The sequence below is a fragment of the Saimiri boliviensis genome, chromosome 4 (genome assembly GCF_048565385.1).
Source record: "Saimiri boliviensis isolate mSaiBol1 chromosome 4, mSaiBol1.pri, whole genome shotgun sequence".
NCBI lineage: Eukaryota > Metazoa > Chordata > Mammalia > Primates > Cebidae > Saimiri > Saimiri boliviensis.
In genome coordinates, this window is record NC_133452.1 from 163,372,169 (window position 1) to 163,398,919 (window position 26,751).

The 26,751-nt window shown below is 39.6% G+C and overlaps 1 protein-coding gene across 9 annotated transcripts in view; it reads right to left on the minus strand.

Moving 5' to 3' along the window:
• The window catches only part of CARMIL1 (capping protein regulator and myosin 1 linker 1), a 354,136-nt gene that overhangs the window by 98,744 nt on the left and 228,641 nt on the right, over nucleotides 1–26,751 (minus strand). For all 9 annotated transcript variants that reach the window (XM_010338003.3, XM_010338002.3, XM_010338001.3 and 6 more), the window contains 7 exons: nucleotides 25,375–25,444; nucleotides 15,245–15,326; nucleotides 14,355–14,454; nucleotides 14,199–14,253; nucleotides 9,141–9,313; nucleotides 7,489–7,557; nucleotides 4,499–4,592 (listed from right to left, as the gene is read on the minus strand). In XM_010338003.3, coding sequence (XP_010336305.2) covers nucleotides 4,499–4,592; nucleotides 7,489–7,557; nucleotides 9,141–9,313; nucleotides 14,199–14,253; nucleotides 14,355–14,454; nucleotides 15,245–15,326; nucleotides 25,375–25,444 — 643 coding nt within the window. The remainder of the gene's footprint in view (nucleotides 1–4,498; nucleotides 4,593–7,488; nucleotides 7,558–9,140; nucleotides 9,314–14,198; nucleotides 14,254–14,354; nucleotides 14,455–15,244; nucleotides 15,327–25,374; nucleotides 25,445–26,751) is intronic.

Genomic DNA, 26,751 nt, shown 5'->3' on the forward strand with positions numbered 1-26,751 from the left:
GTGTTTTTTTAGTCTAAGTTCTCTAAAGATTTTTCTCTTTGTCTTTGGTTTTCCACATTTTGAATATGCTATGCCTATGTGTGCTTTTTTGGTGTTTATTCTGCTTGGTATTCTCTGAGCTCTCTCGATTTGTGGTTTAGTGTCTGTTGGGAATTTCAGAAAATTATCAGCCATTATTACTTTAGATGTTTCTTTTGTTCCTTTCTCTGTTTTCCTTTTGGTATTCCCATTATTTGCAAGTTTCATCTTCTGTAATTATCCCACAGTTCTGGGATAGTCTGTTCTTTCATTTCTTTTTGCAATTCAATTTGGGAAGTTTCTATTGACGAATCCTAGAGCTCAAAGATTTCTTCCCTCAGCCATGTCCAGTTTACCAATAACCTCATCAAAGGCATTCTTCATTTCTGTTACAGGTTTTTTATCTTTAGTATTTTTAGTTTTTCTTAAGAGCTTTCATCTCCTGCTTACATTACCCATGGTTCTTGATTGTTATCTGTTTTTTCCACTAGAATCCTTAACAAGTTAATCATGGTTATTTTAAAGGCTCTGATAATTCCAACACTGGTATCATATATGTCTTATTCTGATGCTTGTTTTGTCTCTTTCACACTGTGCTTTATTGTTGCTTTTTAGCATGCTTTGCAAATTTTCACTGAAAGCTGAAAATGATCTATCTGGTAATACAAACTAAAGTCATCAGCCTTTTAGTGTGAGGTTTTATACATTAACTGGCTAAGAGCTAGGCTCTGTTGAATATTTGTTTTAGCAGTATATGCCAGAGGCTTCAACGTCCTCTAGTGTCCTTGGTTTTGTATTCCCTGTTGCTTGGGGTTTCCCTAGAAACTCTCTGATTACATACAGTCTGTGTCTTGCAGTTTGCTCGGCTGTAATCCACTGTTATTTTACTTAACTTGGTGATAAGGTGTTAGGAAAGGGAAGCCTTTTATAATCCTTATAATTCGTCTTTTTTTTTTTTTTTTTTTAAGCAATCCATGTCCCTGGTCTTTGGCCTTCAAAAATAGTACTTATCCTTTTTAACCCTACCCCTTATGAGACAGAAAGGCTAGAGAGGGCTGGGTTAACTGTGTTTCCGCTATTCAAATAAGGCTCCACCAAAGTAGTTTCTCTGGCTGGTAGACCTTCGTTATTTAGAACAGAATGCTCTGGGTGTGTTTCAAACTGGTTGTTTTCCCCTCCCCCCACCCAGTAAAAATTTTTTTTTCCTCCAGTCTTTACTGTGATAGCCTGGTGTGACTCATGGAATTAAAATCCATGAAAGGGTGGGGACTTCCCTAAAACTGAACCCCTGGGAGTTTTTAGCTCTGAGCTAGTCTATGCTAAGCCTGTAGCAATTCATCATTGACTAAGTGCTCCTGTAAGTTATCATTCTGCTACTACCTTCTGCTCCTGGCAAGCTGATCTTGACTATGATTCACTGCGATTCTCTGTACTTTCCTCTCTCTCCACTCTCCAGTTTCCAGGGTGATAGTTTTACTTGTGGCTTCAGTTCTGTGATAGCTGTAAGAAAAGTCATTGATTTTCTATTTGTTCAGATTTTTTGTTGTTAAGGATGGGAGTGATAACTTTCAAGTGCCTGAGAGATCAAATCTGAAACCAGAAACCTGGTTTCTCTAGAATATGTCTTTTATTCTAAGCTGATTAGTATCCTATCGGAAATTATAAAGACATCTAATATTCTTACGTAGCTTTTCACAAACTCCTTTTTACCTATACTGTGTCACTGGATCCTCGTGGTCACTTTAGCCAAATTTGTCTTCCTGGTCTTTGTTTTCCGTATCTGCACTAACAGAATCCTCTGCATCATTTATTTTAAAGACTACACGTATTAATTTATGTAAAACATTTGAAATAGTGCCAGATACCCAGTAAGAGGCAGCTAAACATAGTTATTACATAGTTTTATTTTTCCTACTTACATAGTTCGGAAAAATTGAATAACTTATTGAAGGTTATGGGAAGAGTTTCATTTTAAGTCAGATATTCTAAATTGAAATCTTGATTTCTTTTGCCATACCACAGCTTTTCCTTCCCTCATCTCTAATCGTATTCTCTTCTATTCAACATACGCCTAAAAAGTATTCAAGTGACCAGGCATGGTGGCTCACACCTATAACCCCAACACTTTGGGCAGCCAGGGCAGGAGGGTTGCTCGAGCGCAGGAGTTTGAGACCAGCTTGGGCAACATAGTGAGAACTCATCGCATAAAAAATTTTAAAAATGAGCTGGGCACAGTGGCATATGCCTGTAGTCCTGCTTGAGATGGGGGGATCACCTGAGCAAAGGTGGTTAAGGCTGCAATGAGCCATGACTGCACTACTGTACTCTAGCTTGGGCAACAGAGACTGTGTCAACCAACCAATCAATCAATCAATCAATGAAGTATCCAATCACACATGCTGGGCACTGTGCTAGCCGTGGGAATAAACAAGATGAAAAAATACATCAGCTTTGCCTTCAAATAACTCATAGTCCGTTAGGAGAAAAAAACACGTAGCCAAGTAATTCAAATCAATGTCGCAAGGTCAATGACAGAGACGAGCACGGGAAATCCTAAGAAGACCAAACATCTAGGGAAGGAAAGGGCCTCTGAGAGGTTTTCCTGGTTGAGCTGACACTGGATTTCAATCTCAACAGACCTGCACGGTAGTCAGGAAAGAGAAAGGATGTCTGGAATATAGCAGAAATTCTTAAAACTTTATAAACACCATAAGAGCTTGTGAAAACACAAATGCTAAGTCCCACCTCAGTTTCTGAGGCTCAATAATTTGCACCTTTACTGAGTTCCCTGAGACAGGCCAAAACAACGAGTTGGCCAAAGATGAAGTGGGAAGTAAACAGGAGTCAGATCCTGGACAGAACTTCCTAGTGTGTTAAGGAGACCCAGCTTTATCTGTCCTGAAAGCCACTAGGAAAGGATAGAGTGAAGATTTTCGTCTGCTCAGATTTACCCCAAAATAGGATGGCTATTTTTTACTGCAACATGGAAAACTGACAAGAGGAGGCAAATGTGACAATAATCCTGGTAAGAGATGATGAGACTTGAAGAAAGGTATCCGTAATGGGAACAGAGGGAAGGAAAGCTAGTGAAGGGATTTATGCTCCAGGATGGTAGACTTGGTGACTGATTAGCTACGGAATAATTGAGAGAAAAAAGTCAATTTCGAGATACTGGATGGAAGGTGGTAGCACTGTGATCTGAGACTCCTTCATCAACTAAGACGGACCCTAAGGTTAAGGAAATAAAGTCACTTCTGGGGTAAGGGTTCAGGGCCAGGTGGCAAGGGAAATTTCTAAATTCCTACAGCTCGAAACTCCGTAACAATAGGAGCTATCACACTCCTTCTACTCTGATTTGCAACTCAGACCATTATAACTCTTTTTCAATCAGTAAACCAGTTTCAGCCAGTGTACAGAGGCTGCACACAAGCTGTCTTTGTGTACTATAGTTCACCTTTTAACATAATCCCATTCGCCCTCATTTTAATGCGAAAACCTCACCCCAAAGTGCATATGAGATGTATGTTCCATGTTTATCCACTGCACACGCACTCTGCTCCCCTCATAAACATGTATAGCTTGCCCCCTACCTGCTGCATACGTACAACTAGATTCTGTGAGGCAGGCCTTGTGAGGCCTAAAACCCAACCTGCCTTTCCCTTCTTTTAAGACGGGAGCACATTCAGCACACACCAGAGACTGTCCCTTCCCGGTTTGCAACCCAGTATCACTGATAAAGCTATCCTTTCTAAATGTAGCCACCCTGGTGGTCTTTTCGATGACATCACCAAGGAGAAAGAACAAAGGGGGAGGAAAAGTTCAAAGATTCATCAAGTAACAGTGTGAGCAGAACAGGCTTCTTCAGATGGGAAATATCTGAGCACATCTGAAATGGAGAGAAAGGGAGCCACAGAAAGAGAAGGATGAAGATACAGGAGAGCAAGGGAATGATTCAGAGGTTTCCAGCACAGGGAAGAATAAGAAGGTCAAATGCACCAGGGAATGGCTGGGCTTTGAAGTGGAAGACAGCTCTGAGTTTGCCAGGACAGAGGCAGGAATGGGTGTGGATTTACAAACATTTATAGATAAGGATGATAAAGTGAGAGCTCAGTAATACCCTACATTTCTTGATGGAACAAGAAGAGACGGTTCCATCTGTTAAGGATGAAGGGGAGGGAAGTTGTGTCAACTGATATTCACTTCCATAACTTTCTCCAACAGCAATCCGGGAAGTTAACTACACATAAGCTGTGGCATGTTGAGGCTGTAAGGATATTTTATTCCACTCAAATTGCATGACAGGTTTTAGGCCCTTAGTTTTCTCCTCCCCAGTCATGCATTACGCCAGCTGTAGTCAGAAGAACCCAAGACAGTGTGAAAAAAAAAAAAGTAAAATAACAAAGTATTGTTTATACATTCAGGAACACGACCACGATTCAAATGTGAATTTCTTGTAATTAAGCTACTGATTCTTCAGTACCTTTTGGAGAGCCTCTTCTGTTTTCTCAGGGTTTGTTTTCAGGGCTTGAGAAGCATCATACATAGGAATTGGCATAAATCTTAAAGTGTAGTTCCTAGGAAAAGGAGAAAATAATGTACTTATTAAAAATAACTTCCTATTACCTTAACTCAGCATTCTTTTTTTGAAATCCAAAAGGATTGCTGCGAGAGAGGCTTAGAAAATTCCAAACCACCAGACCATTTGGGTCCCTAGATTGTCTTGCAGATTATCCTTTGTAGTAACCACACACACAATACCTCGGGCAACCTCGTTAATTCACACCACCTAAAAAAACTGACACAACGTGGAGGAACGCAATTTTATTGTTTTGTTTTTAGTTTTGGATTCCAACAAGGAGAGAATTTTCATACTGGGATTGAAAAGATGAACTGAGAGAAAGCCTAAGGAAAGTCCAACATCAACTTGCTACATGGGTTTTAGTAACCGATAGACCTGACTGTACCTGGGTCCTTACTATGTTTGGTGCTATGTTTGGTGCTATGTTTGGTGACCAGACCCAAACTTGTAGAGGAAAAAACAGAACTAAAAACAAAACGTTTTCTTGCAAAGCAAGCCATCAGCATCCACAAAATAGTCTAAACTTTCTGGGCTCCAGTAAACGAAGACGTCCAATGTACATGAGATGATCTCTTTGAAAGCTGCTGGGAAAGGGTCTGCTGCTGGCTAAACACTCTGACCTCTGCAGGTCCTTTCAGCTTGAGTTCAAGAGCTGCCATCCACCAGGCTCTAGAAACCAAACGAAGGAACTGTTGACTGCTGTGTATCATCCTATTGCTACTGGCAGGTCTATTAAACACGAACATGCAGGAGAGAGCCATTTTTGTGTGGGGAAAACATATAGAACTCTGAATCTAGTTCTTGGTTTTGATCCTGACCTATCTGCAAAGTACTATGTGCTCAGATGGCTATTAACACCAGTTCATCTACCACAAACTCCAGTATTAGAGATGACTTCTGTCCTCCATCCCAAAAGGCTTCTGGCTTCTGTCCGTTTCTACAAGACGGTGCTCAGGAAGAGATCAATTTCACCTCGGGCTACTTGGTGGCAACTGAGACATTAAAACTGCACAGTCAGCTGCCTTGTTTTAGGACTCTCAACTATAAGCAACACTCCCAGTGTGCTTCTCAGGCATATTTACATGACAAGATCTACCGGAAGAATACATGAGCAACTAACTCCTAGAATAAGGTACTAATAATGAAGAAATAATAAAGAAAACCATCTTCTTAATAATAGTAGCAGTCTAGATGGGCATTATCTAATGGAAAAAAAAAAATTAACCCAGTCCCAACATGTACGGTGGCTTCATGTAAAATAATCAAAGAGAAACCTGTGATTTCTATAGCTTTAACTTTTATCTTAGCTTTGTTTTTGCAAAATTGTTTTTGTTTGCCTTCAGAAAGTCCAGCCAAATGAAACTAAGAGACAATATGTCTTTTTGACAGCCTTGACAATGTTCCTTTCCCTCATCCAACTTTTATCATGTTACAGACTGGCACAGTTTATTTAAACCAAATGTGATTTTGAAGCACTGGCATCTCGAAGCAGAGTATACATCATGGACTGTGATAAAGTGAGTCCAACAGGCAATTTGGAAATGTTGAGTACCGGTTGCGCATGCTCCTGGCTTCTTCCAAACACCAGTCTGGGCTGCCAGTCTACAACCTCAGGGTGGCAATGTGCTGTTACCATCCGGATGCAGCTCAGGGCAAATAAATGTCTCCATCTGGGGGTTTGTGGTGCAACAGGAGTAACCATAGGGGGTTCTGTAATCACGCAGTGGACGTGCTAAACCGAATGGTCTAAGCTGCCTAACCCCTATTTGGTGATGGCCTGGGGTCAGTACAAAGAAGGGGCTGAGAGATGAGTCTTTGTGATTTTGTAGTGGCAGTAACTTTGAACTCCTGTCTAAAGCACAGCCACAGGATTTAGAAACAGAAGGGATTTAGAGATCATTTATCCTCATCCTCTCACTTTATGAAAAAGGAATTAATCAGAGAGGTAAAATGCCTTGATCAAGATCACAAGCTTGTGGGTGACAGAGCTGAAGACTGAATGAAGGACCCCTGATTCCCAGTCTAGGGTTGTACCACAACACCATGTCAGGCGTGAGAGGCCCTCCTGGGAGGCCTCTCGTATATATACAAAGAATCCAGAAAGACACAAAATAGTGAGCATTTCCTCCTCTTTCCCAGGGCAACAGCTTCTATATTATCGTACCCTAATTTTTCACCCACATTTTATAGACTCTCATTTTTAATGCTATAAATCTGCTTTGTCCATTTCTGCCTTTATAATATAATATGAGGATGTAAAAGCCCAGACAGAACTACATTCCTAGTATTACTTTCTACTATGTCTAGGATTATTTTTTTCTCATTTAGCTTCCTGGGAATATCAATTCAACAATAAATAATAATTGCAGGGTTTAGTTACTGAAGTAATGAAGAAAACCTTTCAAAGTAATGAGACAACTTAGCCCCGCGCTTACCATTTACCAATTTCACCTTTATTTTCTGGACCTCAGGTTACGTCTTAGAAGCGAATTCAAAGGTGTCATAATAGGTCAAAGAACAAGACCCAGTGTAGACTGTGAAAGCCCAAAGGGGAAAGCAAACAGGCAAGTGTCACACGGCCCCTTTTCTGTGATCTCATTTAATTCTCATGACGGTGTTGTCGTCTCTGGCAGAACAGGCATCTGTGCCCTCATTTCATACACAAGGAAGCTCCCACCAGGAGAAATTCAGTGTCTTCCGAGATCCCATAGCTGGTCAGCAGTAGATTAAATTCATACCCATAGCTGGTCAGCAGTAGATTAAATCCATACCCAGATCTTCTGATTCCCCAATGAACAGTTGCTTCCATTACCCGCCCCCCTCCCCATTACACATACACCACTGGGGTCTTTCTGGTGTTTTCCTAGAAAGGAATCCTAATTCAAACTTACTTTTCCATGGCGACAGCTATATCTTGAAAGCCTTGGGCAGTGATGTTGTTCTTGTCCCATATTACGGTCCTGTTTGAAAACCAAATCACATAGGTGGTCAGACACTTGGGAATAGAGAAAAGGATTCTCACACTGAATATAAATCTCTCATAGACAGCAATGACTGTCCAGATACTTGTTTCAGTGAGCAAGGAATAACGTTCATCTTTATTTCCAACCAAACGAGGATAAGCAGCTCCCCCAATATCATATTCGGAACACATTTGCCATGCAGGTCGCATGGAAAAACTCCTTAGAGGCAATGGTGCATAAATTAACTCACTATTGTGTTATCTAACTTTCACTAGACGGAATACTCTAAATTCTGATTTCTCTGATATTCTCCCGATAGTTTTCTAGTATTTGTCTGCGATGGAAGTTATTTACAAAAGATGCTAAACAGTTCCATGCCCAGTATAAAGAATTTCAGCTACTGAGTTGTTTTTTTTCCCCCTAAACAGTAAAACACTAGAGTGAATCTGTCATAGTTCCTTGCGTTTTCATTATTTCCCTGACATGGCTTAATTGGGAATCCAGCAATTTCCTCACTCTGCTAGCAAAATGTCACTTACTATCAACAGGAGATGGTTTGCTTTTTAAACACAAAATCTATTTGGGGAGAAAAATATTATTTTACCTTCGGAATGTGTATGCTGCAGAGGTATTTAGGGTTTTTCAGTTCGTCCTGACACATAAAATAACTTTTATCTGTCTGGACGACCCCAGCCTCACAACTCCCACCGCCTTCTCTTCCTAATCTCGATGACCTTCTTTATACACACACTGACCTTCAAAGAAACTGCTGCAGATTTTGGCTTTTGGCTTCAGTTTAGACAGAAAACTCAACTTTGATGCCAGACAATATAAAACCATCATGAAAGAGCCCTTGAGGAGCAATGTGAATTAACTCTTCATGCACCAGACTGCGGACCTAGGTAGCAACTCTGATCTGTCTGAATGATGGATAGCAACAAGGTGACGGTGGGGCTAGTCCTTCAGAAAAGCCACGCTTAGGAAACGGAACAAACAGCTAGCACCCAGTGTGAGCCTGGTTTTGAAGCAGCAGACCTTTTGTGCTCCTTGTTTTTAAGTCTTTATATTGGCAGGGATGAGCAAGGGGGTTCAGACCTTGGGCTCACAGCAAAGTGTGGGCTCTGTTCACTTAGTGCTGCCTAAAAAACACCCTCCTGTCGCCTTAACCCAGATTATTTTTGATCGTCACTGTTTAACTTTTTTTTTTTTTTTTTTTTTTTTAGACAGGGTCTCGCTTTGTGCAGAATGCACAGGCTGGAGTGCAGTGGCACAATTCTCGCTGCCTTTGCCCATACATTGGTCAGCTGTCAACGCTGATGTCAAATAGGAAATCGTGACAGTTCTCAGTCAGGTTCTACCTTACCACAGAACTGTAAGACAACAGACTGAAGGAATCTCTTTGTCTAAACTTAGGAACACCCTCTCATTATTCTGACAGAAGTCTTGACACTGTCACTTCTTCTCCTCAGCTGGCCTCAAGGGAAGCTCAGGTGCCCTTGCGCCCAGCAGCCCTGCAATGCCTACAGTTCACAATCTGCTCCAAGCCTCCCTCACGAGCAGGGAGGGCGGGATCTGCCTACCTAAGTTTGGTGTTGATCTGCAGGGCTTTAGCCAGCATCTTTGCTCCCATGTCTCCCATTCCGTTCCCACTAATGTCCACTTTGGTCAGAGAGGTGTTGCTTCCCAGGGCATTGATGATGATGGTGACCTCAGTCTTGAGTTTCGAGTCAGCCAGGGACAAGGACTGCAGAGGCTGTGGAGCAAATGACACGTGGCACTCAGCAGTCTCATCAAAGCAGCACCCACTCTCCACGACCCATTTCATGGAGAATGACAGGGGATGGACCCACTGCACGTGTCTGATTTTAGAAGTGCTACTTAAAAGACACTCACAGATGGAAACCGAAGGTTCTCACACAAAATGGACCGCTGGGGTAAAAGATGCAGAACTTGGGTTTTAATGCTCAATACCTATCACTTTTCTTTTGAGCGAAGCCAGGAAAAGACATGGAGCCTGACATATGCCAGCTTTAAGCGGGATAGGATGAAATAAATAGAAACATAACACAGAAACTTCTCAGCTTTAATATGATCACCCTTTATACCCGTTTTATTTTTACATAAGGTGAAATGGCACCTTAAAATACTAATACAGGATAAATGCAAGATAAAAGCCAGCCAGACCAATAGCTGACAATTACTGAACAATGACTATGTTTAACCACCATTTAAGCTTTTTATGTGTATTAATTCACTTAGTATTCCCACTGACCCATTACTTAGACGCTACTATTACCCCATTTCCCAAACCAACAAACAGAAAAGTTAAGTGACTCAACCAAGGTTACACTGTAAACAAGTACCTGAACTAGGATTCAAACTCAGAGGTACTGGTTCCAGATTTCATGCTTCTAAACCTATACCACATCTCCCAATTAGCTTATCCCAGATCTTTGTGATCACTCTCTTAGTTTTTTGTTTTTTTTTGTTTTTTGTGTTTTTTTTTTTGAGATAGGGTCTCACTTTGTGTAGAACGCACAGACTAAAGAGCAGTGGGACAATTACCACCCACTGCGGCCTTGATGTCTTGGGCTCAAGCCATCCTCCTACCTCAGCCTCCTAAGTAGCTGGAACTACAAGTGTGCAACACCACATTTGACTCATTTTAAAATATTTTTTGTGGAGATGGGGTCTCACTATGTTGTCCAGCCTGGTCTCCAGCTCCCAGGCTCAAGCAATCCTCTCACCATAGCTTCCTAAAGTGCTGGAATTACAGGCACAAGTCACCACACCTGGCCTTAACTTTATGTGTTAAGTATGAATCAGAAAATAATTCCTTTTTTAAGTTAAACCTGTATGGCTTTTGTTGGGGAGGGGAGACACAGGGTCTTGCTCTGTCACCCAGGATGGAGTGCAGTGGTGTGATCTTGGCTCAATGCAACCTCCACCTCCTAGGTTCAAGCAATTCTCTTGCCTGAGCCTCCCGAGTAGCTGGAATTACAGGCATCAGCTACCATTCCCGGCTAGTTTTAGTAACTTTAGCAGAGACCGGGTTTCACCATGTTGGCCAGGCTGATCTCAAACTCCTGACCTCAAGTGATCAGCCGGCCTCAGTCTCCCGAAGTGCTGGGATTACAGGCGTGAGCCACCGTGCCAGGTCTTGTGTGACCTTTTTATTAGACTATAAGCTGTATGGTGAATCCAAATCAGCCTACTCTTTGTCTATTTAAACCAGATACTGAAAGCCACTCAGCCTGCAGGTTTTGTTTGTTCTGCACCGTATGTGACCAAATAATAATAATAATAAATTAATAGAGCTTCCTATTTATACCAAATTCAGTTTCTAGTTTATGTTGCCTTCTTAGCCCTGTGGGCATTTGAGTTAGCATTCCTTGATTTAAGCCATAACTTACTGAAGTGGGGTAAGAATTCCAGGTAGACCAGGTTGAACCAATGTGGCTCTAAATGTCAGAATTCAGACTTCCCTGGGAGATCAGGCCGTCTCCAGGACTGCGTGGAGTGCTCTGTACTGCCCTAGCCACACTGAACAAATTATCATATGGTTATCGCATAAGTAGCCCCCATATTACAGGAAAGCAGTGATAGAAGTGGCTTCTGGGTTAATCTAAGACCAAGTTCTACAACGGCCTGGGGGATTGGAGCTCTCAAAGTGTGCCTGGGTGGTCTAAATGACAGCCCCCACACACAGCCTGGGGTTTATCTGTGTCCACTTAACCACGTAACACTGATTGCCAAAGCAACACCTGTGAGAGGTTCATCTACCAAAGGGCTACAGGAGACAGAACAAGGGTGTTGATAGTTTCAAGACTCAGATATCAACAAGGCATCATTCTGCAAATGGTTGGTACCAAGAGACAGTAAGTATATTATTGTCCTTACCATCCAAATTTACCATGGCTTTCAAACTTAATACATTTATGGCAAAGTCAAAAGGTAATGCTGTATTAACCAGAATCAAATTTATAACAGTTAAATGGCCTGGTAAGGGCTAAGGCAATTAAAACCTGGGCCAAAAAAGTCTGCATACATTTAGACTCCAGCGGCTTTAGCATGGTTTCTTCAGTTTTCACACAGGTTAAGTGGAAACGACAACTAAAAATGCTCCAGGCCTTAGGAAACTTAATGTTTAACATAAAAAACAAACACAGTATGCTTCAATAAAAAGATGTAATCACATCTCTCACCATTTTAATAATCTTGATTCAATTACTAAGGAAACGATCTATTATAGCTTCTTCCTAATACTGGAAAGCTGCCAACTCTCCAACCCATCAAACATCAATTCCAGGACTATATTCAAATTCTAACACACCCCAGTTAATACTTAAAAATAATAGGCAGAGTCATTAATGCGAACAGAACAGCCTGAATTGCATGCATATTTATAAGGTCATCCGTTCTTGATTTATTGTACTTCCGTGTAACATTACTGTTTGAAATCTTACTATTTCTTTTTCATAGCTGAACATGGTTAATCTGAGAATCAGTCTCCTGGCTACAGGCACTCCCAGGAGAAATACATTCTGTTCTACTAGTTACAATATGAGTTCGTATGCAGCATTTCAGAACAAAACTCCCTGTCATCTCGGCCCCTCTGTATCACTCTCCCACGACACTGGGTACAGCTGCCTGAAAAACCTCTGACTACAGCTAAAGGTGACACCGGAACCCACCGGCTTCTAGTTTTTCAACTGAACAGAATGTACAATACTGGGTGAATAAGGTATTCCATAGGCTGGTCAAAGAATAAGCTCTGTAAACACAAGGTCAGAATGTAAAGAGCAAAGAGATTACTTTTTCCTATGTAAAACTCGTAAATAAAAAAACAAAAAATGATCCCAATTTTCCCAGGTATTGGTAAAATTTTTATCATTACAAGACTGATCTCCTCATCATTTCAAACTGTTTTGCGTATTACCATTTAAAAGTAGAAAAAAAAAAAGGTAATCGCTTTCTGAAAAAGCCATCTATTTTTCAATGGCAGGAACATAAAAAGCTTTTCATTGTACAGCATTATGAGTGCCACCCTATTCAAATTTGTAAGTTGACAGAATTCACATTCGCATAGCACACTTGATCATCTACAAATAAGGTTTTAGGTATATTTTAAACATCATCTTTAGGTAACAGACTTCCAGAATTATAAATACAGTTTGAAGAAGTTCACATAATAAGCAAAACATAAAATTTATATACTTTTCATGAAAATAAACATTTTCAGAAAGTATGTGTTAAGAAATAAATATTTTGGGGTGAATATTAAGCAGAATTCTGTAATATTAGCTTCCCTAATCTGTTAAAACTGGGCCAATACTGGAAAATCAGAAACTCAAACAAGGCAGAGTGATGTAAAGTCAAATTAATATGTAAAGCAAACAGCATAAACTCTGAGAAGTCTAAATTACAGTCTAATTATACCCCTAATTTCAATAACCCAGCATAAGAGCAACAAAACGTGGGGTTTATTAGCAAATGAGGGTCAAGAGAAGTGCTGAATTCATTAAATAATAATGAGATTCATTTTCTAGCCCACAGGTTGAAAATTACATCCACAATGAAGAGAAAAGAGAACAGAATCTTCTCCTATCAGCTCAGAGCCCCGCCAAAGAAAAGGAGGTAAGGGCCTGTGAGGAAAAGTCCCGTGTCCACCCCTCCTTGCCTCTTAGCTTTCACAGAAAAGTCAGCTTACAGCTGTAACGGAATTTGCTACTCCCTGGTATAAATTCAGAAGGGAAAATGGTACTTTTTCAAAATGTGACATACTCCACATGATTAATATAAAAATCACCCTCATGACCTACAAAAGTAGCTATTACAAAACATAAATAATGTGACTCTTTATAGTAGGAATATAAAGGGATGTGAGTTTTAGGAAGCAGAAGAGCTGAGTCTAGTGACCAAAGAGGACTTTGAGAAGAAAGGGATGAAATCTTAAAGAGCATCAGAAAAGTCTAAGGTGTACCACACCCGCTCTAAATTAAATGGATTCATGGTACAGTGCTTATTTTGTCCATAAAATAACTTTTTTTGCACCTAATGCATTTTAAAGGGTAGCAAAATAAGATACTATTTGAAATTAAACTTCTTTACCCTCAACTAAATCTTGGTCAGAAGCAACTGAAGGGGATTAAAAATACAGAGTGCTACAAGACTTCAAGAAGCAACTGAAGATGGAAGAAAATTTTCTTGTCTCCTATAATTCTGCATAATTATTAGATGAAATTCAAAGTAGCAATAGGATATTTCTCAGCATTATATACGGTCATAAAGTCAACTAGATTATAAAAGTTCATGCCTGCAGATCAGTTTATTAGCTGAAGTTAGGAAGCAGTAAGGCTAATTAGAAGACAGGTTCAGGAGTCAATTTATACTTCTTTTTATCTATTAGTTATAATCTTCCTTTAATTGGCAGTGAGTTAAAAGAAGTAAAAAAGTGAGTTTTTCAATACCTTATACGACTTTACTAAAGCATATTTATCCATTTTAAAAAAAATAATAGAAAACATACACATCGATAAAACTATCTGAAAGCATTTCAGCACTAATCCAGTAGAAATAGTTAATAAGATGGCAACAAACACAAGATTTTAGTCCCAAATGTTTAACATAATACTCACTGATTCTTCATCTTGAATCATCTGTACTAAGTTGTCCAATACAGGTGTCAGATTTCTAAAGAGATTTTAGAGATGTGGACAGTGGAATCAAATCAAAAGCTTTCAGGAGGCTGGTTATTTTCATCATTGTCATATAAAAAAATTCAAAACTCTTACTTGGATTTCATATTATTAAAATTTTTGCCTAACGCCAGGTGTTGTATTGATCTGTTTTTACTGAGCCACACTATTAAGGTAGATAGGTCAGATTCTAAACCTGGAAAGAATCAGAGTAAGTAAAGAATCAAAACACATGTGTATAAATTAGTTCTCAGCTGGACATAATTAAGCAAAGGTGACATGCAGTTTGATGACTTCCTTTACCTTCCTGAGGGCCCTGGGATTCTAATCTTTTATTTTCAAAGGCATTCTTTGCTCCCTTTTCATGTCCTATTATTTCACAGGGATAAACTCATTCTCTACAAAGACTTATCTAAATCTCTTAATACAATCAGTGGCTAAGCCAAGTCAGCAGGAAATGGGAATGAATAATGGCCGTAAGTTTCATCTCTTCCCCACCACTTTATGAAAGAAGATTCCAACAAACTGTTCGCTGGGAGTAAGTGGAGTTAAAAGTTGTCTATGCAAATTTCACAGGTTCATTGATACTAACATGAACTAACATACTAACATGATACTACAATCAGCAGAAAGGAAGCTCATGAAATAAACTTCTGAATAAATAAACAAGAGTACCATTTTATTATGATCAGCAAGGATACACAAAGTTGGGCTCAGACCTTTATCATGGACTGGTGATATTTTTATAAGTGAGTTGTTTTACGGCACAGGTTTTGCATAGTTAGCCACGGAATCAACTTAGTAAGACTCTGGCACAGATTTATTTTATAAATAAATCCTATTGTTAAATTTCAAAGCCCTATTAGTCAAGAAATGGAATAATATTTTTATTAAGGTATTGTCTGGATTTGGGTAGATTATTTTCCCCTTATTAACTTGCTTCAAAGAATATTTCATTTTCATTTCTTTTCTGATACCTGACTTACCATTGTCGGAGATGTCTAAGCTCGTGATGTTGTGTATTTCAGCAATGCAACCTTCTAATACTTGAGCACCTCCTGATCTCAGCTAGAGAAACACAAACCAAACACAAAGTAAAGTCTTCACTCTACTGGAGGTATAACAAAAAAAACATAAAAATAGGAAAGACCGTCAGTCTTAAAATAAGCTTAGTACCAAAGAGAAAGTGAAAGCTTATCAACTCCAAAGAAGCTATTATCAAAGGGGAAAGAGCCTATCACAAGCCATTGCTGCGGTTTCTGATACCATGTGATCCAACGTTAAATCCTAAAACCATTAGGAAAAAAACACGGAGAAACAAGATGACCACCACCCAGGCCACTACTAGCAAAGCAATACATACCAACCCAGAAGAACTTCTTCATTTCTGACTTTTGGAAATCTAATAAACTCCTTTACACATGAAAGTTACTGTTTTATTTAACTGTTACTGATTCCAAGATACAAAAACTCTCCACCACACCAAAGGAGACAATGAAGACTTACTCTGATTGTCAAACATTTCAGGAAGGACCTGTCCCTACCTGTTCTACAGAAATGAGCGTGCGTTCTCACTAATAAGGCAGATAATAGCTAACTAAAGATGACTGCAAAATCATTTGTACAAAACCTTCGAGCCATGGAGGGACAAAATTGTTGAATTAATAGAAAATATTATTATGATTTTTTTTAGAGCAAAACTAAGTGCAAATGATTATTCTCACCTCATTTGCTATTTTAAAGAGAAAGATAACCTGAAAAACCCAATATAGTACTTTTCATCTTTTCCTATGAAACCAAAGCATGTTTTACAGCAGTCATAATATCTTTGTATTTTCCATTCAGCAAATATTTGTTGAGCTCTTACTCTGTGTAAGGTGTTGTGAAGGATGCAAAAGTTCCTCAGCTATGGCCCTTATGCTCAGTAAACTTACTATCTAGTGAGGAAAAATAAATACCATTCATTGGTATGAACCAAGGAACATGGCAAAACCTTTCCTCAAGTAGGAAAATAAAAATTTTGACAATAAACTTATAATATGAGGTGCTATTTTCCACCTAAGTTTTGGTGTAAGAATTAGAGGAATCCTCATTTCCCTTTTTTGGAGGCAGTATTTTGCTGGTTCCTTGGGTGCAAACTTGCCCAATGCTCTGGCTTCTCGTGTGGTAAGTGGAGCTCTGCACAGATCTTTGAGACTGCTCTTTATTTGGGAGAATCTCAGTTGGTATGTTTATATTCAGCCATCGCTACTTCTTTGAGACAGAGTTTCACTGTGTTGCTCAGGCTGGTCTTGAACACCTAGGTTCAAACAATCCTCCCACCTCAGCCTCCCAAGTAGCTGGAATTACAGGCACGTGCCACCACACCTGGCCATTTCTACTTTTTACGCTGACAGGTTAGTCCAAGGTGAGCCCTGAAGTAGAGTATTACAGAGAGGCAGACCTCTCCACGAGACTGGTCTACATACTTCAGGAAAGCCAGTACCAACCCCACAGCTGAAGGGCTCCTAACCTGTGTGTGAAGCTAGAGTGCCAGGCCCATTTCACCACCCCTGCTTGTTCTCTCAGGAGCGCTCCAGCTCACCTAAACGCCCCATCGAGCCTGTCTCATGATGCCACCTCTACGTCTTCCCCAGCACCTTGTTACTCAAAATGAATAAGTACAGAAATTGAGTATCAACATTTTTAGAAACCTTAGTGGTAAAAGTTTTAGGTCTGTTCCATCTAATCATAAAAATTGGGGGCTTGCATGTATCTTTCTCAATCTTCCTTGTATTTTATTCTTACTATGTTCTATAAATGTATTGGTTTATGATAGATTGGAATTTTTAAAAACAAACCAAAAAGTTAGTTTATTTGCTACAGATAGTTTTGAAAAGCACAACTCTAGGTCACAGCTTGTTTATACCTGAATAAGTAAATGTGTTCATAGAACTCACTTAAGCAAATACTTCTCAAAAAACAATTTGATGTTTAGAGCATGAAAAAAGCATGCTTTTGAGAAGATAACCATAAGCGCATGTCTTTACAATTTTGTATTTGCTGATAGTGATTTACTAGGTTTTTTTTGTTTTGTTTTGTTTTTTGAGACAGAGTATCGCTCCTGTTGCCGAAGCTGGAGTACAATGGCACGATCTTGGCTCACTGCAACTTCCACCTCCTGGGTTCCAGCGATTCTCCTGTCTCAGCCTCCTGAGTAGCTGGGATTACAGGCATGCGCCACCACGTCCACCTAATTTTTGTATTTTTAGTAGAGACAGCATTTCTCCATGTTGGCCAGGCTGGTCTCAAACTCCCAACCTCAGGTGATCCGCCCACCTTGGCCTCCCAAAGTGCTGGAATTACAGGTGTGAGCCACCACACCCGGTTGAGAAAATTTCTATTAGAAAATGTCTGTGTTGTATCATTGTAACATAAAAATATTCCATTTATAGAAATAGAAAATATAGTTAACATTTATGTATTTAATTCAATTTATACATACATACTCCTTACTGATAATATTAGTATATACATATAAAACATACTTTTCAATGCTTAAAAAATAATCAAATGTATCAATATATTCTAATTGATTCATAAAGTACTTACACAATGGCCAAGCTAATGAAAGCCCAAGGAGAAAAAACAAAAAAACATCATCAGCAGTAAGCACAACGAGAATAAAGAAGCAGGTAAGGTCCCGAACAGTACTCAATATAAAAAAGCAAAGAGCCAGGAAAAAATACTTCTAACTAAAATATGCTCCCTAAACAAAAATTTAGATAAGAAAATAACTGAGCTTTACTTACCAAGAACATTCAATTAAAGTTACAGGTTATTAAATGTCTAAAATTCCCCCAAAGCTAAAGCTTTCCCAAAACGGTAAAAGCTTTTTCATTACTGTAAATGAAAATCCTTTTAAATGAATTTGCATAATTAGAGGCTGTCTGCATGTGTGCATGTAAAACTGGTTTTTAAATTACCCTTATTTGGATCCCACACACTAGCATTATCTAAAAGAAAGCAAGATCAAAGAAGTAAATGTGAATAAAATGTTGAATACTTTCTGAACTGTTAAAAATAAAATCACATTTCTTTCAAGGGAGTAGTATCCTCTCACTCAATGAAGGTGGAACACTTCTGGTCTTACTCATAATTCTAGGCAAAAAGTTATATCTAACAGTCAAATATTCATAATGGGGATAAGGACAGGAAGGAAAATTAAAATCAAGAAGAAACTTCTAATAATTTACATTCCTTCCTTTATATCATTTTTCATTTAAAAAGGTATGGCAAAAATATAAAATGACCCCCAAATTATCTACTATTCTTTCATAGGGGTTCCAATATTAATTTTTTAAAATTAATTTTTATCCTGGGAAAGTCTCACAGATAAAACTGAACGGTGTAGGTTTCTCCAAGGACAGGAAAAATGATTAGACAATATCCAGTTCATAATGTCCACATTCTAGCAGGATTTGATGCCAAGTAACAATCTAGTACCTAAGAAGGATGTATATAAATAGAGTCGTTTTCTTTCTTTTTGTTTTCTGTTTGAGACAGAGTCTCACTGTCTCCCAGGCTGGAGTGCCATAGCGTGATCTCGGCTTGCTGCAATCTCTACCTTCTAGGTTCAAGCGATTCTCCTGCCTCAGCCTCTCAAGTAGCTGGGATTACAGGTGTGCACCACCATGCCCACCTACTTTTTGTATTTTTAGTAGAGACGGGTTTCGCTGTTAGCCAGGCTGGTCCTGAGCTCCTGATCTCAAGTGGTCTGCCTGCCTTGGCCTCCCAAAGTGCTGGGATGACAGGCATGAGCCACTGTGCCCAGGCAAATGCAGCCATTTCCAAAGTGGAAACAGTTGCAGATATTCACTGCTTTCATACGTGCATCTGTCACGTGAAACGTTGGCAATTCCGCATTCCATACCTGGCCTGACAGGGAAGTGGTAAGTGAGGAGAACTACAATGACACTTGCCTCAAGGTTGGTTGAATGAATATCAAATGGAATAGAACCGCCTCAAAAGTGTCTATTTCATTGCTGCAAAACTCATTACAAATGTCTTTATTTGGTGCTCTTTTTTCTACTCCTCGTCAATTGCAATAAACTCTAGGATCATCTTCAGAAAAGTTTCCATTTAAAGAAACTAACTCCCACACCCAAGCCTGCAACTAAGGCCAGAGCTATAATTCGTTAGCCTTTGTATCTTCTCTGAAGTATTAGAGATTTTTGTCTCTCACTTGGAAGGGAACTAAGTTTGAAGAATTCAGTGCCAGCATTTACCAATTCTTCCCTTAATGTGTAACTATGAAGTCCTAAGATTTTAGGCCGGGCGCGATGGCTGAAGCCTGTAATCCCAGCACTTTGGGAGGCCGAGGCGGGTGGATCACGAGGTCGAGAGATCGAGACCATCCTGGTCAACATGGTGAAACCCCGTCTCTACAAAAAATACAAAAAATTAGCTAAGCATGATGGCACGTGCCTGTAATTCCAGCTACTCAGGAGGCTGAGGCAGGAGAATTGCTTGAACCCAGGAGGCGGAGGGTGGGGTGAGCCAAAATCGCGCCATTGCACTCCAGCCTGGGTAACAAGAGCGAAACTCTGTCTCAAAAAAAAAAAAAGATTTTAAAAAACAGACAAGAATGCATATGGCAGCTCACACCTGTAATCCCGGCACTTTGGGAGACCGAAGTAAGCAGAGATTACTTGAGGTCAGGAGTCCAAGACCAACCTGGCCAACATGGTGAAACCCCATCTCTGCTAATAAAAAAAATTAGCTGGACCCAGTGGCATATGCCTGTAATCCAGGCTACTCAGGAAGCTGAAGCAGGAGAACAGCTGAACCTGGGAATTGCAGGTTGCAGTGAGCCAAGACTGTACCACTGCACTCCAACTTGGGTGACAGAACAAGACTTCATTTCAAGAAAAAAAGAATGCATAGATCCACTGCCTCCTTTCAGATACATGGGAAGAATACTCATGAATGCTAACATCACAACTGCCACATAAAATGGTTCTGAAGCTCTTTAGAACTAACCTAGAAGGCATTTCTCTGAATATCTGTACTGATATTAAATCCTTACCCTTTGAGAAAGAATAAGGATCAGCAACAGGCCATTCTGAAGCTAATCTGCCATTAAGTATAATACGGTCTTGTGTCACAAAATCAGGTTTCGGGAAGAATCTGTCTCACCAATAAGCTGAGGAGAGTCATTTTTCTTGAAAGACGTAAAACAGCTTTGAAGGCAATTCCCAAAAATGTTTTGGTAAAGAATGAATATTTATAAAGCTTCTAAAAATAAACATTTTCAGAAGGGTAATAGTGACCTGTGCTGCCAATTCTGACATTCCAAATAAAGTTCTTCCATCGCAAACCTTCTACTCCGCAGATGATGGTTCACGTACGCTGGGCTGGCATAGTGACGTTGTACCAGACGCTAGCCCTGAGAACTATTATCTCCATTCAATAGATGTGCAACAAAGGCTTAAAGAAGGTGAGTCACCTAATAAGCCAAGTAACTGAGCCAGGTTTCAAAGGGGGCCTTTTGATTCCAAAGTGCTCACCCTTGGCTCACTCTTTTGCCTCCCGTAACTACTTTGAGTCATTTTCACATACAAAAGAGACTCCTTTTCAGTACTAAAAGACCACGGGGAAGAGAGGTGATGATATAATTAATGTAAAATGCCTTAAGAAACACAGAATTTTCTTCCTATAAATACAGAAGTTACTTTGGGAGGCTGAGGCAGGCGGATCACCTGAGGTCAGGAGTTCAAGATCAGCCTGGCCAACATGGTGAAACCCTGTCTTTAAAAAATAAATAAATACATACATACATACATAAAGAAGTTATCTGTAAATGTAAGGTGAATTTCAGTGCTGATTACCTTAGCTACCACAGATCTAAAAGAATATAGACCAACATTTTAGATTTAATTTTCTGAATAACGATGATGTTTGTATTGTAGGAAAGCAACTCCAAAAGTTCTAAATACCTACGGGGAACATTTTTTTCATGGTATGAAGTATAAATCTCCTCTCTCATTCAAATTAACGAGTGTGAAATGCCTATTTCAGGGGAATAAAGAATACCCTAAGAACTACAAAGCAACTCATTAGGAAAGGTGAGAATGAACGGTAAAGAAACCAGCATATAGCAAAATCAAAAATAATTTCCTTAAGTTATCCTAAGCACCCTATCCAGACACTTTTACGTCCTACTTTAAGGCTGTTTTCCCCTCTCCTTCCAATAATCTCAACCACCATCTTTCACCATCATTTATCCTCTACAACACTCATACAAATCTGATTTTTAAATCAATCACTGGATTTATTCCCCCTACTCGGAGAAGAAATAAATCTGCAACAAAAATTCTATACAGTAGATATAAATGATATAAAGGAAGGAAAGCAGATGTTCTACGTTAAAGTTAATCACCTATTTATAAATATCAGAAGAGTTCAATGTATCTCACAATAGTTCCTGTTTCCCTGGCTGGGGTGGACTTGTGTGAGGGGAACCCAGAGGAAGCTTTGGGTTCTTACAGAGCCCACATCAGAAACCGTGGGATGACACCCACCAGCACGACTCTCAACACCCGCCAGCAGGATGCTGTGGACCTCGAGTCGTCCCAGGCCTCCCAGCCCCTCATCCTGAGTAAGTCATCCTCAGAAAAGTAACCTCCCAAGATGACAATGGTATCCAGGAGAAATTTCACGTCTCACCACCTTTTGGATTTTAAGACTAGATTTATCTGGTCATCGGGGAAAGTTAAGGGCTGAAGGTGCTATGATTTTGATGGTATAGCTAAGAGTGGAGAGTGTTTGTAACTAAACAGAGAACAGGTAGAAAGAAAATATACATATTCATGATTTTAAACTTCCATGATAGTAAGAGTTTCTTTCTGAGGGGATTACATAAACTAGGCAATATCAAATACAGATGATTAAAGATTCAAACAGTTCACACTCAAAGTGTCAAGCTTTCTAGCATGAATTATATTGGAAATTCAAACACTTTTGGGGGGAGATTTAGCATATCATGAAGAGAAGCAAACTGAAACCTACTTAAATGTGGACACCTAGGCCTAAGAAACAAAATATGATGAAACACTGTAACACAGTTTAGAAAAATAATTTTGTGTGTTACCAACTTTCATGAGCAGCAACATAACATGTGACTTTATAAATGTGGTCACCAGTACTGTGATTCAAGTTATAAGGCAGTGGAGGAAAATGGTACTACAATATTTTTAAGACTTCTCCATGTTGGCAGCATTAATTTATTATATAACGCATAAGTGAAAGGCCAAAATGAAGTCAGAATTGTCAGGATAATATTGTTCAATCCCATCATCGACGATGATGCATCGATTAAGCATTTGACCTAATTCCTGCCTTCATTAAAAAGAAGATTATAAAAGATAAAATCTACTAGCACTTAGTTTGAACTTTATGAAACTGCCAATTGTCTATAATTTTTGACATGCAAAATATCAGTTTTATATGGTTCATCTACTATAACTACCTGAAAGTCATTCCCAATAGATCACAAAGGCATTTAAGGAACACGGTTTAGAGCAGTCTTTGGACACATGGCCCCTATCAGTTTATGTGAGAAGAAAATGTCCAGCCATACTTAGTTGTCTAATCAATATTACTATTAGCAACAGAGAATCAGCGCAGAGTATTTTCATTGTGGATCTGCCACTGGTGAGTTAGGTTATTTCCACTTCTTTAGACCTCAGTTTACCTATAATTAAGGAACCAGATGATCACGTATGCCCATTCAGCTTCATCACAGAACTGAATAAAAGATGCTGGACTACTGGCAGTCACGATTTAATCAGGATGGTAAAACCGTACTAGAAGTTATTTCTAATTTAGTTAGTAGCTTGGCTGATACAGCAGTCACGATTTAATCGGGATGGTAAAACCATATTAAAAGTTATTTCTAATTTAGTTAGTAGCTTGACTGATTCAGCAGTCAAGTTGATACCAACTTTTTTTTTCTTAACATAATAACCTATTCCACCCCTTCATCTCTCACTCCTCCCTCAATTAAAAATAAAATTATCACTGGCATGCCCCTCAGTAAAGTGCTGGTAAACAAATAATTAATTCATATTACCAGACTTGGTTTCTACTTTATAGCCTGTTTTTATAAATGAAAAATCATTAATTTGCATATGAAAATTCCACAATGCAGCTGGGTGTGGTGGCACATGCCTGTAGTCCCAGCTACTGGGGAGACTGAGGCAGGAGAATCGCTTGAACCCGGGAGGCAGAGGTTGCAGCGAGCCGAGATCGTACAACTGTACTCCAGCCTCGGCAACAGAGCAAGATTCCGTTTCAAAAAAAGAATAAAAGAATAAAAAAGAAAATTCCGCAATGCAAAGTTACTTTTTAAGGATTCTATTGCTTGGGTTTGGTTTTTTTTGAAATATGGCTTTTTAGGATTCTACTGTTTGGGTTTGGTTTTTTTTTTTTTTTGAAATGTGTTTTTTCGTATTATTATTATTTTGGCTTTACTTTTTTCAAAACAAGACTAGTAAATCATATAATTGTTGTTCACTCTAGCTTGGAACTAATAAAAAACACTATACTAACAATTTATATGGTACAACTTCAGACTTGTCCATTTCTAGAACTTTCATAGAGGCAAAGTGTTAATCTCATTCAGTATTTAGTATTGGCTTGGTGCCTGGCATTTTGCTAGGAGATAAGGGAAATACAAAATAAAGTATGATATAAATACTGCCCTCCAGAAAGTGACATCCAAGCATACAGGAGTTAATTTAATAACTGTGCAAGGTATTATTAGAAAAGAACAAGATCATAGGCCAGGCGCAGTGGCTCAAGCCTGTAATCCCAGCACTTTGGGAGGCCGAGGTGGGTGGATCACGAGGTCAAGAGACCGAGATCATCCTGGTCAACATGGTGAAACCCCATCTCTACTAAAAATACAAAAAATTAGCTGGCCATGGTGGTGTGTGCCTGTAATCCCAGCTACTCAGGAGGCTGAGGCAGGAGAATTGCCTGAACCCAGGAGGCGGAGGTTGCGGTGAGCTGAGATCGTGCCCTTGTACTCCAGCCTGGGTAACAAGAGCGAAACTCCGTCTCAAAAAAAAAAAAAAAAAAAGAAAAGAAAAGAACAAGATCACAAAGGGCTAAAGCAGTCAGGGAAGACACTGGCAGACGGACAGGAAAACAGCAAGCACAAACAAGTTTTCTGGCTCCCAGATACCCTAACAGGCACTTTTCAAAAGGAGCTCCCTTGAACTTTATAGCAACCCAATGGGAGAGGTACTATTATCTCCATTTTGTAGGCACTGAAACCGAGATTTAGTGATATTAGCCAGTTCATCCGGGACGGCATAGCCCAGGAGGCTGCTGCACCTATGCAGGAGATTGCAGGTGAGCCAATCCATCTAACAGAGGGAGGTCTTGGGGAGGAAGACAGACCCGGTAGGAGGGCTGGGGAAGAGAGAGCAGTGAGGGAGGCCGGGGAACAGGAACGAGGAGACTTCCACCTCCCTTCCTGAGAAGAAGAGATAAATCCTGACGTTTTAAGTCAGGCTCTGAACAGGCCACGTAGTTTGTACCCTGGTATTTTCTTACTAGTCACACAAACGAAAAGTTTCAAGATAGTAAAAGTTTAGGTGCCCTGTAAAATATGGACACTTCGGTCCGAATTCTTCTCTATGAGCTCTTTGAAAGGAAGTGTTTGAAACTGCTACACTTTCTGGAGGTATGTTAATTTTCTTGTTTTAAATCAAGATATGAAAAAGTAAAATTAAAGATAAGACATCCATTTTCTTTCATGCTCTACAAAATCCAAGTTAGATTATACACGTTTGTCTCCTGCAACGAATGCTATACGTTTCCTTTTCGTGAAGGCAAAGCAAGTCTATGGTTTTAAATCAAATACTCAGCCATCCAGCACCAAGAATAGAACAACAACAAAACTGAAATCATTAAAAACATACTTGAAAAAGCTTTCTCGTTTTTGGTATAATGTATTTTTCTGCTTCATTCACACCCGTGGAATCACACTATCACACTTTAACCATGAAAAAGACAAGGCGGTTGAGGCTATTATCTATTCCAGTATATAATCTAAGAGTGTTCTTACCTCACAGTTGCTGAGATCCAGAGAAACCCCCTTCAAGTTATGATTGCAAGCCAGGCCCAATAACAGTGCCCTAAGGGGAGGAAACATACACATTAGATACACATTCCACACATTGCCCAAAAGAAAAAATGTAAGCACACCGAATAAAGCCTAGACAAAGAAGAATGCCTTTTCTGAATCACAGGTCAAGCGCCAAGCACCCTCTTACTTTTTTAAAATGCCAACTGCATTTCCACCTCACGACAATGGTAAAAAACTGACTGCAGCATTCTTCTGCCTGACAGGCAGCTTGAGCCCATCATAAATGTAAAACCTGGCAGGATTGCCATTCCTATGCAAATAAACCAACAGCACACCTAATTGCATACTGAAATTAAATTGTGCTCATCACAGATAAACTCCCACCTGCATCTTCTTGAGAACAGCTTCAATAATGTTTAGAATATTATTAAGCAATTGTTATTAGAGTTGCAAAGTAAAGCTAGTTTTCCCTAAGGAATATGTAAGTGAGGAAGTCAGACTCCGAAGCATTCCAGGATGTGAAATTATATCTAAATGAGTTTTATTAAATGACCTACAGTAGCAGGTGGACAAGGGTATAAAACAAGGCACATGTCTTGGGTCCAGGATCCTGCCAACTACCTGCTGAGCTGGGACAAACCATATTGCTCTGAAAAGGAATTTTCTCATCTGCAAACTGAGGAGATTAGACTAAGCACTTGGATCCACTTCTACAAGTCAGTCCTATAAAATCCAACACCATCAAGCAAGCTTGAAACAGAAAGTTTACACATGCACACCCAACCACTAAACTACACTCAGTGGACAGAAGACCCTAAATCAGCCTTTGTGAAAAACACAGAGATGAGCATAAGATGGTTCCTGCTCTCAAGCAAGGAAAGCAGATATGTGTGGCAATGACTCTAACACAAGGCTGCCAGGGTAGGTGCTAGAAAAGTGAGACCCAGGCATTCACTAACTGGGGGTGACTACCTGTTTTCCATGTTCCCAGGGAAACAACTTCCACTTAGCATACCCCAAAAATACTCTAGGGTAAGAGTGAGGTGGGAAGGTAGGGAATTATGTTATGCCCAAGTCCCTGAGATCTTCTCTGCCAGTGATTCTCTGGCTTTATCTACTAAGAGAGAACTCCAGCAGTGGACTGGAACACAGAGGGGCTTGGCTGCCTCCAGCTAGGAAGACACCCCTCCCCTGACTCCCTGACTCCATCAGGAGGATGAAGGTGAGTGCCTTCCTTTTCACTTTTTAAATTCAGTTCACTAGTTCACCTTATTCTGAAACACTGTCCTATGAGAAAGGCTGGATATATCTCATTTATATACTTGTTCAATTTCTTATTAAATTGCTTCTCTTTTC